Source organism: Oncorhynchus gorbuscha, linkage group LG03 (assembly GCF_021184085.1).
Source record: "Oncorhynchus gorbuscha isolate QuinsamMale2020 ecotype Even-year linkage group LG03, OgorEven_v1.0, whole genome shotgun sequence".
NCBI lineage: Eukaryota > Metazoa > Chordata > Actinopteri > Salmoniformes > Salmonidae > Oncorhynchus > Oncorhynchus gorbuscha.
In genome coordinates this window covers 44,658,366-44,672,247 of record NC_060175.1, presented here as the reverse complement: position 1 = coordinate 44,672,247, position 13,882 = coordinate 44,658,366, and the positions used below count along the sequence as shown (strand labels likewise).

General features: G+C 40.4%; 1 protein-coding gene across 7 annotated transcripts in view; it reads left to right on the top strand.

The window, feature by feature from the left end:
* The first annotated feature begins 8,051 nt into the window (after nucleotides 1-8,051).
* LOC124031418 (calcium-dependent secretion activator 1) overlaps nucleotides 8,052-13,882 on the top strand; it is a 219,398-nt gene continuing 213,567 nt past the window's right edge. For all 7 annotated transcript variants that reach the window (XM_046342634.1, XM_046342633.1, XM_046342636.1 and 4 more), the window contains exon 1: nucleotides 8,052-8,912. In XM_046342634.1, the coding sequence (XP_046198590.1) occupies nucleotides 8,574-8,912 (339 nt within the window). In that variant the 5' untranslated portion in view covers nucleotides 8,052-8,573. The remainder of the gene's footprint in view (nucleotides 8,913-13,882) is intronic.

Below are 13,882 nucleotides of genomic sequence, written 5' to 3'. Positions count from 1 at the left end.
TCATAGAATCAAGTTAGCTCCTGTTTCAATCAAGTCTTTGACCACGTTCGCGTGGTTCAAACAAAAACACCCTAATGATTGGTTGGTAAATAGTGCCTCCCACAATGTACTCAATGGCTGCAAGGTGCAGTTGGTGTGAAGCAACTGCAGCAACTTGAAGGCGACTTCATCAAAAACTGCATGACTTTTGATCACACAATTTTGTGAAGTTCATGAAGTTGACATACGGTGCTTTCAAGACCACTGGGAAGGTTAAATCATGACAACAGTGATTTTCAGCTTGGAGAGTTTCTGACTTGGAATTCCAAGTTGGATGGCCGTTCAAAAAAATGTTTTTTCAGTGTTCCTAGATGTCTTGAATGCACTGAAGTTGCAAGTCAGAGATTTCCCAGTTCCCAGTTGTTTTAAACCCGGTAGTGGTTGCAAGTCGGATGTTTTTGCAAAACCATATTGCAACAGTGATCTGCTTGATTCGCTGCCACTGAAAAGGTGTAGTCACTCAGTTACACAGGAGGCTGCAAAGGTGAGGACGGCTTATAATAATGACCGGAACGGAGCAAATGGAATGGCATCAACCACATGGAAACCATTTGTTTGATGTATTTGATGCCATTCCACTAACTCTGCTCGAGCCATTACCACGAGCAAGTCTCCCCAATTAAGGCAGCACCACCCTCTTATGCTCAGTTGTACAAGTTTCATTTCAGCACTGTATCACTTGGTGGAAAGTTTCACTTTCTTAGAAATCATTGACTGAAGGGAAATGACGGTGCTGCTGTACGTTTTGGATTGTAGGCCTAGTGGCTAACCCAGTCAAAAGTTCCTGATCACCACTCTTGCACAGGTGGGATTAAAAATGTTCATAAACCTCATAAATATGTTGCAAAATAAATTTACGCATAGAGTTGAAGTCGGAAGTTTACACACACTTAGGTTGGAGTCATTAAAACTCATTTTTCAACCATGACACACATTTCTTATTAACAAACTATAGTTTTGGCAAGTCGGTTAGGACATCTACTTTGTGCATGACAATTGTTTACAGACAGATTATTAGGTGTACCTGTGGATGTATTTCAAGGCCTACCTTCAAACACAGTGCCTCTTTGCTTGACATCATGGGGAAATCAAAAGAAATCAGCCAAGACATCAGCATTTTGTTTTTGACCTCTACAAGTCTGGTTCATCCTTGGGAGCAATTTCCAAACGCCTGAAGGTACCACGTTCATTTGTACAAACAATAGTACGCAAGTATAAACACCATGGGACCACGCAGCCATCATACTGCTCAGGAATGAGATACGTTCTGTCTGCTAGAGATGAAAGTAATTTGGTGCAAAAAGTGGAAATCAATCCCAGAACAACAGCAAAGGAACTTGTGAAGAGGCTGGAGGAAACGGGTACAAAAGTATCTATATCCACAGTAAAACGAGTCCTATATCGACAACCTGAAAGGCCGCTCAGCAATGAAGAAGCCACTGCTCCAAAACTGCCATAAAAAAAGCCAGACTATAGTTTGCAACTGCACATGGGGACATAGATCGTACTTGTTGGAGAAATGTCCTCTGGTGGGATGAAACAGAAATAGAACTGTTTGGCCATAATGACCATCGTTATGTTTGGAGGAAAAGGGGGAGGCTTGCAAGCCAAAGAACACCATCCCAACCGTGAAGCACGGGGGTGGCAGCATCATGTTGTGGGGGTGCTTTGCTGCAGGAGGGACTGGTGCACTTCACAAAGTAGATGGCATCATGAGGAATTGACAATTATGTGGATATAATGAATCAACATCTCAAGACATCAGTCAGGAAGTTAAAGCTTGATCACAAAGCTTGATCGCAAATAGGTCTTCCAAATGGACAATGACCCCAAAGCATACTTCCAAAGTTGTGGCAAATGGCTTAAGGACAACAAAGTCAAGGTATTGGAATGGCCATCACAAAGCCCTGACCTCAGTCCTCACAAAAATGTGTGGGCAGAACTGAAAAAGCATTTGCGAGCAAGGAGGCCTACTGTACAAACCTGACTCAGTTACACCAGCTCTGTCAGGAGGAATTGGCCAAAATTCACCCAACTAATTGTGGGAATCTTGTGGAAGGCTACCGAAACGTTTGACCCAAGTTAAACAATTTAAAGGCAATGCTACCAAATACTAATTTAGTGTATGTAAACTTCTGACCCACTGGGAATGTGATGAAATAAATATAAGGTAACATTAATAATTCTCTCCACTCTTATTCTGACATTTCACATTCTTAAAATAAAGTGGTGATCCTAACTGACCTAAGACAGGGAATTTTAACTAGGATTAAATGTCAGGAATTGTGAAAAACAGCTTTTAAATGTATTTGGCTGAGGTGTATGTAGACGTCCGACTTCCACTGCACATGCTATTTAGTCATTGCATCCAAACTGCTCGTGTGCTTCTGCGTAGTCAGGGGCTAAAATAGAACTTGGTTCTATTTGTGATGCTTAACGCACTACCATCTCCTCATTGGTTTTTAGGAGCATACACCCACGTGGGTGATTGAACGATAATCTGAGGTCCACACTCAAGTCCAGGTTGTGGTGGTAATGCACCTGATAGTGCCTGCATCTGATGGTCAGTCTCTAGTGCAGGCACTATCAGGCAAGAAAATTATTCAAATGTATGCTCACTCCGTTGTGTGTCACAAGTAATACAACAACAGATCTCTACCGGTGTGGTCATATAGCCTACAGTACCTCAAACCGAACAACAATGCATCCATTGGCAGGACAATTCAAGAAAAGCCAATATCCTGTGATAATGTATTGGGCCTATAGTTTACTGCACAAACCTCATTGCTACAGTACTGTTTTTAATTGGTTAATGTTGCATAGGCTTACGTTTTTTAAGTCATGTTAAAAATAAGTCTGAGCGGTAGATCTCGGCTTGCATAGACTTTACATAGACCGGTGTGGCATAAACAATCAGAGTTGCAGTAGGCCTATAAGCAAATAGACCATTGCCATATATGGACCTGTGCCATTTACTTCGAACTGGACTGTGTTTCCAGCATGAGAGGTTGTGAGTAGATGCGCTTGTTTTGAGATCAAAACGAGAGCTGCATGTAGCCACTTGTAGGAAGCAGTGATTGCTTCCTACAAGAACAAGAGCGCAAAACATATACATTTCTAGACATCTTTGAAAAGCCAGTCAGGTGAAGAGTTTTTTTTGTCTTAACCTCTTGCTCCTACCTGGCACGCAGGCGTCCCATCTAGAGCTCTGGAAATGCAAATGCGCTACGCTAAATGCTAATAGTATTAGTTAAAACTCAAACGTTCATTAAAATACACATGCAGGGTATTGAATTAAAGCTACACTCGTTGTGAATCCAGACAACAAGTCAGATTTTTAAAATGCTTTTCGGCGAAAGCATGAGAAGCTATTATCTGATAGCATGTAACACCCCAAAAGACCCGCAGGGGACGTAAACAAAATAATTAGCATAGTCGGCGCTACACAAACCGCACAAATAAAATATAAAACATTCATTACCTTTGACCATCTTCTTTGTTGGTACTCCTAGATGTCCCATAATCACTATTGGGTCTTTTTTTTGATTAAATCGGTCCATATATAGCCTAGATACCGATCTATGAAGACTGTGTGATAAACGGAAAAAAATAGCGTTTCATAACGTAACGTCATTTTTTAAAATTCAAAAAGTCGACGATAAACTTTCACAAAACACTTCGAAATACTTTTGTAATGCAACTTTAGGTATTAGTAAACATTAATAAGCGATCAAATTAATCACGAGACGAAGTGTTTTCTATAGGGGTCCGTCTTGAAATACTGTCCGTGTATTTGTCAACCAAAATATCTGGTCGGAGACCTGAAGAAAAAGCCTGTCTCTTGTTCGTTTGACCAAGAAACAATTGGCAAATGACAAGACTGTTGACATCGTGTGGAAGCTGTAGGTACTGCAACCTCAGCCCTATTTAATGTCTTTCGCCCATAACAATGGGTTGAAGCGGCGGATGGATATATTTTTCCACTTTCAGTGATCAGATTTTCCTGCACTTTTCAATGAAACGCACGTTCTGTTAAAGTCACAGCCGTGATTTAACCAGTTTTATAAACGTCTGAGTGTTTTCTATCCACACATACTAATCATATGCATATACTATATTCCTGGCATGAGTAGCAGGGCGCTGAAATGTTGCGCGATTTTTAACAGAATGTTCGAAAAAGTAGAGGGACGACTGAAGAGGTTAAAGGGGCAGTGTTGTATTTTGAGACAGGCTTGAACAATAGGCAGAGGGTAGCATAAGTTGTCTGTTTCTCTGTAATAATGGTATGGGAATAATAAATAATTACATTTTGCAAAATGGTTTCTTGCATCAAACAACATAACATTTTTAGTCACCTCCTTGTCTGAAGGACAAGTGGTTAAACAGGTTGATATCAAGCCCTGCATGTTTTTTCCCCCTAAAGTCTCATGGAGTGTAGGCCTAAATTGAACACCACACACTGGCTGCTACTGTAGGCTGAATGATAGAACAGCTATTTCCATGTTACAATGTTATGGGATGCATTTCCTCCATTGCTTTTGATGGTAAGGCCACTCTGGGAGGGCTACATTATGATCAATTAGCCACAATAGCCTACATGGCCACTGTTAAAAACTGTAACTTAAAGTGTTTACAGCCTCAGTGTTCACATTAAACACACGCTGGAAGTTGAACAGAATTTTCATAATGTTTACGTTTGCACTAGAAATGAAATTTGCTCAGTGCCACAAAAAAGTCACAGGCATCTTCTTCAAGTGTTATTAAGGGGAAAGGAGACGCAAACCGCTGTGCTCCTTAGCCCCTTGCTGGTGGACTCAGCCCAAAATATCAAATCAAATCAATTTATAAAGCCCTTCTTACATCAGCTGATATCTCAAAGTGCTGTGCAGAAACCCAGCCTAAAATCCCAAACAGCAAGCAATGCAGGTGGATTACAACCAAATACAAATAATAGTAATTAAAATCATTTAAATAATAGTGGATAAACCATGGGTAAACCATGTTTTATAAATACAATATGATTCTATAACCTTTATGGGCAGCCAGAACTATAGTGTACGAAAATAAACCTTCATACTTTGATACGTTTATGTGCGTTTTCAAAACATCACAAATTATAAACCTACAATGGTCTATGCCATCTCAATCTAATCTCAAAATGAGATGGCAACATCTACAGTAGATACAAAGATATGACAAAGTAGTCATAAGTTTGCCTAACACTAAATGCAATTAGAAATTAATTAATCCCTACAGATTTATGTATTGTTTTTATACATGGTTAGAGGACACATCAACTCATTGCAAGGTTTTTCTTACATTTTTACCATTTTCTACATTGTAGAATAATAGTGAAGACATCAAAACTATGAAATAACACATATGGAATCATGTAGTAACCAAAAATGTACATAATAATGTAAAATATTATATCTTTGAGATTCTTCAAAGTAGCCACCATTTGCCTTGACTACAGCTTTGCACAATATTGGCATTCTCTTAACCAGCTTCATGGGGTAGACACCTAGAATACATTTAAATTAACAGGTGTGCCTTGTTAATTCCTTCTTCATGCAGTTGAGTCAATCAGTTGTGTTGTGACAAGGTAAGGGTTGTATACAGAAGATAGCCCATATTATGGCAAGATAGCCCAAGTCCATATTATGGCAAGAACAGCTCAAATAAGCAAAGAGAAACAACAGTCCATCATTACTTTAAGACATGAAGGTCAGTCAAAACCGGAACATTTCTAGAACTTTGAAAGTTTCTTCAAGTGCAGTCGCAAAAACCATCAAGTGCTATGATGAAACTGGCTCTCATTGTAACGATCTGGGTGTAGTGGGTGCGAAGTCAGGCGCAGGAAGCAGAGAGTTCAGGGCAGTGCTATTTAATGCACAAATGGCGAACATAAGCCAACCCACGAAAACACAGGGCGCACACAAAAACAAATGCCCCAAACACGGGGACTAAAACAGTCCAGCAAAAAAAAACACGAACAGGAAAACACGTTAACCTCTAACGTGCACACTAGTCACACAAACAATCCCGCACAAAGAGCAGGTGGGCCGGCTGGCTAATAAAGCCCAACTAATCACCAAATAAACAACCAATGTAACCAATAAACAGACAAGGAGGGGGAGGAAAGAATCAGTGGCAGCTAGTAGGCCGGTGACGACGACCGCCGAGCGCCACCCGAACGGGAAGGGGAGCCACCGTCGGTAGGAGTCGAGACACTCATGAGGATCGCCATAGAGGATACGTTCATAACATGCTGACCAGACCGGACACGTTGCGTGCGCCAGGGTTGCAAAATAAATGTAGAAATCCATGTTATTCAATTATTGCACCCACACTGCTCGCGCGCGCCAACGAGCGTCTGCGTTGCCAAGGGCTAAAATAGAAGTCATTCCTATTTCTGACTCAGATCGTGCTGCAAGTCCTGCCTCTCCCATGTCCTCATTGATTTATAGAAGCAGGTACCCACGTGCCATCTCCTCATTGGTTATACCCACGTGGGTGATTGAAAGTTGAACTGTTTTGACGGTCGTCGTGGTAATACTATGAAAGTTTAGATGCCAATCACCATATAAGTTCAAAGATGAAAAAATCGGGAAGGAGGAGAGATGACGAGAAACGATTCTGTTGACCGTTTTATGTGTGGATTAATTATCGGAGTAGAGGACCTTGTGCATTTCAAGTAAAATAACAACTCAATGATTATATCCCAGGACAAATTAGCTAGCATGTGCAAGCTAGCTAAATAGGACAAATTAGCTAGCAAGTGCAAGCTAGCTAGCTAAATTGCCATACATGTTTAATGCTTTTCGACCTGTCCCCAAATGAATGTAATTGGTTCAGAGTTTGTTTTGATATTTTAACCTGCGTGTCGTGATCACGTTTGGTGTGGGGGGGACAAAATAAATGTATGCACGATGGCGCACGCGCACAGACGTTTTGGGTTCTGTGTTAGAGTTACCAGCCTCAGAAATTGCAGCCCAAATAAATGCTTCACAGAGTTTAAGTACCAGACACATCTCAACATCAACTGTTCAGAGGAGACTACGTGAATCAGGCCTTCATTGTCGAATTGCTGCAAAGAAACCACTACTAAAGGACACCGATGAGAAGAAGAAACTTGCTTGGGCCAAAGAAACACAAGCAATGGACATTAGACCTGTGGAAATCTGTCCTTTGGTCTGATGAGTCCAAATTTGAGATTTTTGGTTCCAAACACTGTGTCTTTGTGAGATGCAGAGTAGGTGAACGGATGATCTCAGCATGTGTGGTTCCCACGGTGAAGCATAGAGGAGGAGGTGTGATGGTGTGGGGGTGCGTTTCTGGTGACACTGTCTGTGATTTACGGTAAAAAGCCACATAAGCCTTGGCCATAAGGGTCAATTGTTGGCACTGTCTTTGGAGGGATGGGACGAGGCCATAAGGCTGCACTTATTTTTTAAATGTTTTATTAAGTAGGCTATATAGACCCACACCCTCTCTAAACAGAAATTATAGCTATCCTGTGTTAGATTGGAATTATCCCAGGACCAGCCATGGAAAGAGGCTCCAGGACAGATATTATGCTGTCAATATTGATGATTGATGCATTAATTCTGATGCATAAAAAAAAAATGTTAAAAAAATGCATAACCTATTACCTTGGCTACATAATTAATTATTAATAAGAAGGGACAAGTCTAGGCTATATAAGGCCTAGGCTTCCATACAACATTGGCACTATCATAAACAAAAAACATTGAATTAATAGTCAATGAAATCATGCACTTCTAGCCTGACTATTGCACGTGTTAGGGATAAATGGATAACGGCGGATTTAAATCTGAATAAAGAAATAATGATGTTGAAATAGGCTTATTTGGTGAAATCTCCGTTGGAGATGCATCTCCGAGTCTCAGATCATCAGGTGGATGGAGTGAATCGGTTGCCGCAGCAACAGCGTCAACTGCACCCCCACCCCCCGCTATAATTTGCTTTCTGATTCAGAACGACGGTAAATTCCCGGTACCTTCCAGTGGTATCTTCCCAATCCGCGCGTTGCTTAGCAGGAAGCGGCCATCGATAGTTTTCTATTGACAAATCGCATCAGGAAAATAAGTGAAAGTCGATGGTTGTCCGTTCTTTCTATCTTTCATCCGACACCTTCCCGTTCTCATAGATAGCATCCTAGCAAATCCCCGACGGTGACTGGAGAGTTAAAACGCTGAAACCGCGTAGCCTAAGCAACTACAATTTTCTTTCGCTCGAATTCAGTCACTTTTTGTGCGAACAGTTTTGAGCTACTCTCGTTCAACATCAGTCGCGCGCTTTCGTAATTCCTCTCCTCAACTGACATTTCCTGTTTTAAATATAGTTTATCTGGATTTTTTTCTACTTTTTTCCCCACTGGCGTTGCCAACGCAACACAGATAGCCTGTCTCTAAACGCAGTCGTTCTTCGAAAAAACCTCCTGTGGCACTGAGACACATTGGTGTACGCTTTCTCCCCTGTCTAGATAGTCTCCACCCAAGACCAACAATATGTTGGACCCATCTTCCAGTGAAGAGGAAGCGGATGAGATAGTGGAAGAAGAAGGCAAAGAGGTGATGGCACCAAAGACCGGGGGAGCACGGGTGTCACCCAGCCGGACCACCGACAGTTCTGGTGGGCTCCAGCCCTCGAGCCGGGGAAGCAGCGCTTGTGCGTCCAACCCCAGCCCCTCGGCGGCCAGCGAGAAGGAGAAAGATGATCTGGAAAAGATGCAGAGGGAAGAGGAAGAGCGAAAGAAGAGGCTCCAGCTCTATGTCTTTGTGATGCGCTGCATTGCCTATCCTTTTAATGCCAAGCAACCCACCGACATGGCAAGACGACAACAGAAGGTAAGACCACTGTAGATAATAAACTCACAACATATATATATATATATATATATCTCATGAAACGAGTTGCCTGTCCTCATGCTTTGGAATGGTACATAAGTCATTATTAGAACCGAGCCAACCACACTCATGCACAATTCCAACGCTCATCTGATGCTGCTGGTGTTGGAAAGACAGTAGATCCAGGAAAGGCATATTTCAATACAGCAAAACTAGTCAGTGACCAGTTGCACTGTCACATAGTTTCCTCAAAGGGAAAATCTGTAATGGCTCCATTCTATTAAATTAATGATATATAGGCATTCTCGTTGATTCTTGAAGAGTATAACTTATAAATTACTTTAGCTGTCTAACCCCATCAGAATCCAAAATATAAGCTTGTTTTACTCATATCTTTGTAAACACTGTAAATGTAAACTAACACTGTATATCCTCAAAACATGGTTAAAACTATACATTTGATCTAATGTTTGGTCAGTCCTTTCATCCATAGTTGTTTTTTTTTATTTGAGAGGGGTTACATTTCTCCAGCCCCATCCCTTAGCTGTTTACGAAATGAGTGGTGAGTTGGCTGCTTTGTTGTTGTTTCTGTGCCCAGCTCCAAGAGACATTACAGTCACAACATTAACAAGACTAATGTACGTACACTGTAAAGCGTTTATCGTGACTTTTACAGTAGCAAGTAAAGTTTTGTATTTCATATTACAGCACACCAACTTGAATATATTTTTTAACCAGGCAAGTCAGTTAAGAACAAATTCTTATTTACAATGACAGCCTACCCCAGCCAAACCCAGATGAAGCTGGGCCAATTGTGCACTGCCCTATGGGACTCCCAATCACGGCCAGATGTGATATCGCCTGGATTCGAACCAGGGACTGTAGTGATGCCTCTTTGACTGAGATGCAGTGCCTTAGACCGCTGCACCAGATGGGAGCCCACTCGGGAGCCCAATATAAATAGCGTATTAAAGTAAGTACTGTGTAATGACACAGTAAAAAGCCATAACATATACTGTATTATACTGTAAAAAAAGTAAATTCCACCGTAATCGGAATGAATTAATTATTGAATGAATTAATGGATTCACAGTATTTTACTGTAACTACAAGGGATTGGTGCAAGCAGGTTGGCTGGTAAGTAAAGTGTTTAGAAACATTAGAGCATATTAATGAATATTTTGTGTTTTATATCACTTGCACTTCTAAAGGCCTTAAAGGCTTCCAAACTGGCAGTGACTACACAATATAACAGACCAAAAGGACATAGAAAAATGCTCAACCATTTAAGGTTCAGGACTTGCTGCTACTCCAATCTTTCCCCTAAACATGTTTAAATGGTGGGGCATTATAACCACATAGGAGTTCAATTGGTACAGCATTCTCACTCACGGGTGCAACAAATATAGCCTCTTACAAGGCACTCCTCAAAGTATGTTAATGAGACAGAAACAACAATACCATGCCCTCACTTTTAGTCAAAATATTTTTTTCGCTCCAAAAATACAGTACAGTACTGACTTAAATGTAAATGTATATGTATTCTGGGCTGGCAGGTAGCCTAGTGGTTAGAGCATTAGACTAGTAACTGAAAGGTTGCCAGATCAAATCCCCAAGCTGACAAGGTAAAAATCTGTAATTCTGCCCCTGAACAAGGCAGTTAACCCACTGTTCCTAGGCCAACATTGAAAATCACAATTTGTTCTTAGCTGACTTGCCTGGTAAAATAAAAAATGTTCTGTTGGATGGATTTACAGTATCATTCAAAATAAACAATTATTTCCCTGCCTATAACCCTTTCTCACAATGCCCCATAATGTACAGTATGCTGCAGTAAAAAGTTTTGTACTGATTATAATTCAAAAAACACCATATAATTTACAGTGTACTGGACAGGTTTGTGACAATGCCAGTATCGGGATATTGTGATACTCGATTTTCCATGGCAAAAATAAAAAACAAAGCAGACCAAACTCTTTGGTCCTTTAAAAACACAATGTAAAATATTGTGTGCTATAGACTGGTTAGCTGACAACATCATGAAAACGATGCGCGCGCTTCAATGGGGCAGAAGTCCGTGTGTTGTGATTCTGGATGGCCAGATAGCAATCAACAATGACAAGAAGCTGCCTTGTGGGGAATGGTAGGTGACTCGTTTCAGCTAGTTTTATCTTGTTCTTGATACCATGTCTTGTTTTGACTGATGTCACGTCTATGCTAATATGGCTCAAATCTGCTAGCGAGCTAACCAACTACTGTAACGATGTCTATAGCTTGGAAAATAAATTAATGTGACTCTAAACAGCAACATAATGATGTTTGTTTCCAACATTAGGGCTGTTTTCCTTAACTTCTTTGGGACTGGGGGGCAGTATTGAGTATATTATATTATTAGTATATTTGGATAGAAAACACTCTGAAGATTCTAAAACTGTTTGAATGATGTTTGTGAGTATAACAGAACTCATATGGCAGGCAAAAACCTGAGAAAAAATCCAAGTGGGAAATCTGAGTTTTGTAGTTTTTCAAGTCATTGCCTATCGAATTGTCTATGGGTACATTGTCTATGGGTTCATATTGCACATCCTAAGGCTTCCACTAGATGTCAACAGTCTTTAGAACCTTGTGTGAGGCTTTTACTGTGAAGAAGGGGGGAATGAGAGCTGATTGAGTCAGGGGTCTGCCATGAGCTGATCACGTGAACATGAACGATCTGCGTTCCATTGCATTTCTACAGGCAAAGGAATTCTCCAATTGAAACATTATTAAAGATTTATGATAAAAACATCCTAAAGATTAATTCTATACTTCGTTTGACATGTTTCTACGAACTGTAATATGACTTTTCGTCTGAGCTTTCGCCTGGACTTGCCCGCGCCTCGTGAGTTTGGATTGTGTACTAAACGCGCAAACAAAAAGGAGGTATTTGGACATAAATTATGGAATTTATCGAACAAATCAAACATTTCTTGTGGAACTGGGATTCCTGGGAGGGCATTCTGATGAAGATCATCAAAGGTAAGTGAATATTTATAATGCTATTTCTAACTTCTGTTGACTCCACAACATGGCAGATATCTGTATGGCTTGTTTTGTTGTCTGAGCGCTGTACTCAGATTATCGCATGGTGTGCTTTTTGGTGAAGCTTTTTTGAAATCTGACACAGCGGTTGCATTAAGGAGAAGTTTATCTAAAGTTCCATGCATAACACTTGTGTTTTCATCAACATTCATGATGAGTATTTCTGTAAATTGATGTGGCTCTCCTCAAAATCACCGGATGTTTTGGAAGCAAAACATTACTGAACGTAACGCGCCAATGTAAACTGAGATATTTGTATATAAATATGAACTTTATCGAACAAAACATACATGTAATGTGTAACATGAAGTCCTATGAGTGTCATCTGATGAAGATCATCAAAGGTTAGTGATACATTTTATCTCTATTTCTGCTTTTTGTGACTCCTCTCTTTGGCTGGAAAAATGGCTGTGTTTTTCTGTGACTAGGTACTGACCTAACATAATCGTTTGGTGTGCTTTCGTCGTAAAGTATTTTTGCAATCGGACACTGTGGCTAGATTTACAACAAGTGTATCTTTAAAATGGTGTAAAATACTTGTATGTTTGAGGAATTTTAATTATGTGATTTCTGTTGTTTTGAATTTGGCACCCTGCAATTTCACTGGCTGTTGGCGAGGTGGGATGCAACTGTCCCACCTATCCCAGAGAGGTTCAAACTTGTTATGGCTAGGAGTCCCTCAAAAGGAACACCCCATCCCATTCAGCTGAAAAGGTCATGCGGGAAATTCAAAAGAATATTTTTTAGAAATATTTAACTTTCACACATTAACAAGTCCAATACAGCAAATGAAAGATAAACATCTTGTTAATCTACCCAAAGTGTCCGATTTTTAAAATGTTTTACAGCGAAAACACAATATGTTAGATCACCACCAAATTCAAAAGCACACACAGACATTTTTCACAGCCAAAGATAGAGTCACAAAAGCAGAAATATAGATAAAATGAATCACTAACCTTTGATTATCTCCATCAGATGACACTCATAGGACATCATGTTATACATGTATTGTGTGTTTTGTTCGATAATGTGCATATATGCAGTGGGGCAAAAAAGTATTTAGTCAGCCAAGTTGTCCCACTTAAAAAGATGAGAGAGGCTTGTAATTTTCATCATAGGTACACTTCAACTATGACAGACAAAATGAGAAAAACAATCCAGAAAATCCCATTGTATGATTTTTAATGAATGTATTTGCAAATTGTGGTGGAAAATAAGTATTTGGTCAATAAAAAAAGTTTATCTCAATACTTTGTTATATACCCTTTGTTGGCAATGACAGAGGTCAAACGTTTTTCTGTAAGTCTTCACAAGGTTTTCACACACTGTTGCTGGTATTTTGGCCCATTCCTCCATGCAGATCTCCTCTAGAGCAGTGATGTTTTGGGACTGTTGCTGGGCAACACAGACTTTCAACTCCCTCCAAAGATTTTCTATGGGGTTGATATCTGGAGACTGGCTAGGCCACTCCAGGACCTTGAAATGCTTCTTACGAAGCCACTCCTTCGTTGCCCGGGCGGTGTGTTTGGGATCATTGTCATGCTGAAAGACCCAGCCACGTTTCATCTTCAATGCAAATTAAAGCGGCAGGGTAGCCTAGTGTTTGGAGCATTGGACTAGTAACTGGAAGGTTGGAGGTTCAAACCCCCCGAGCTGACAAGGTACAAATCTGTCGTTCTGCCCCTGTACAGGCAGTTAACCCACTGTTCCTAGGCCGTCATTGAAAATAAGAATTTGTTCTTAACTGACTTGCCAAGTTAAATTAAGGTTAAAAAAAAGTCCCTTGCTGATGGAAGGAGATTTTCACTCAAAATTTCACGATACATGGCCCCATTCATTCTTTCCTTTACACGGATCAGTCGTCCTGGTCCCTTTGCTGAAAAACA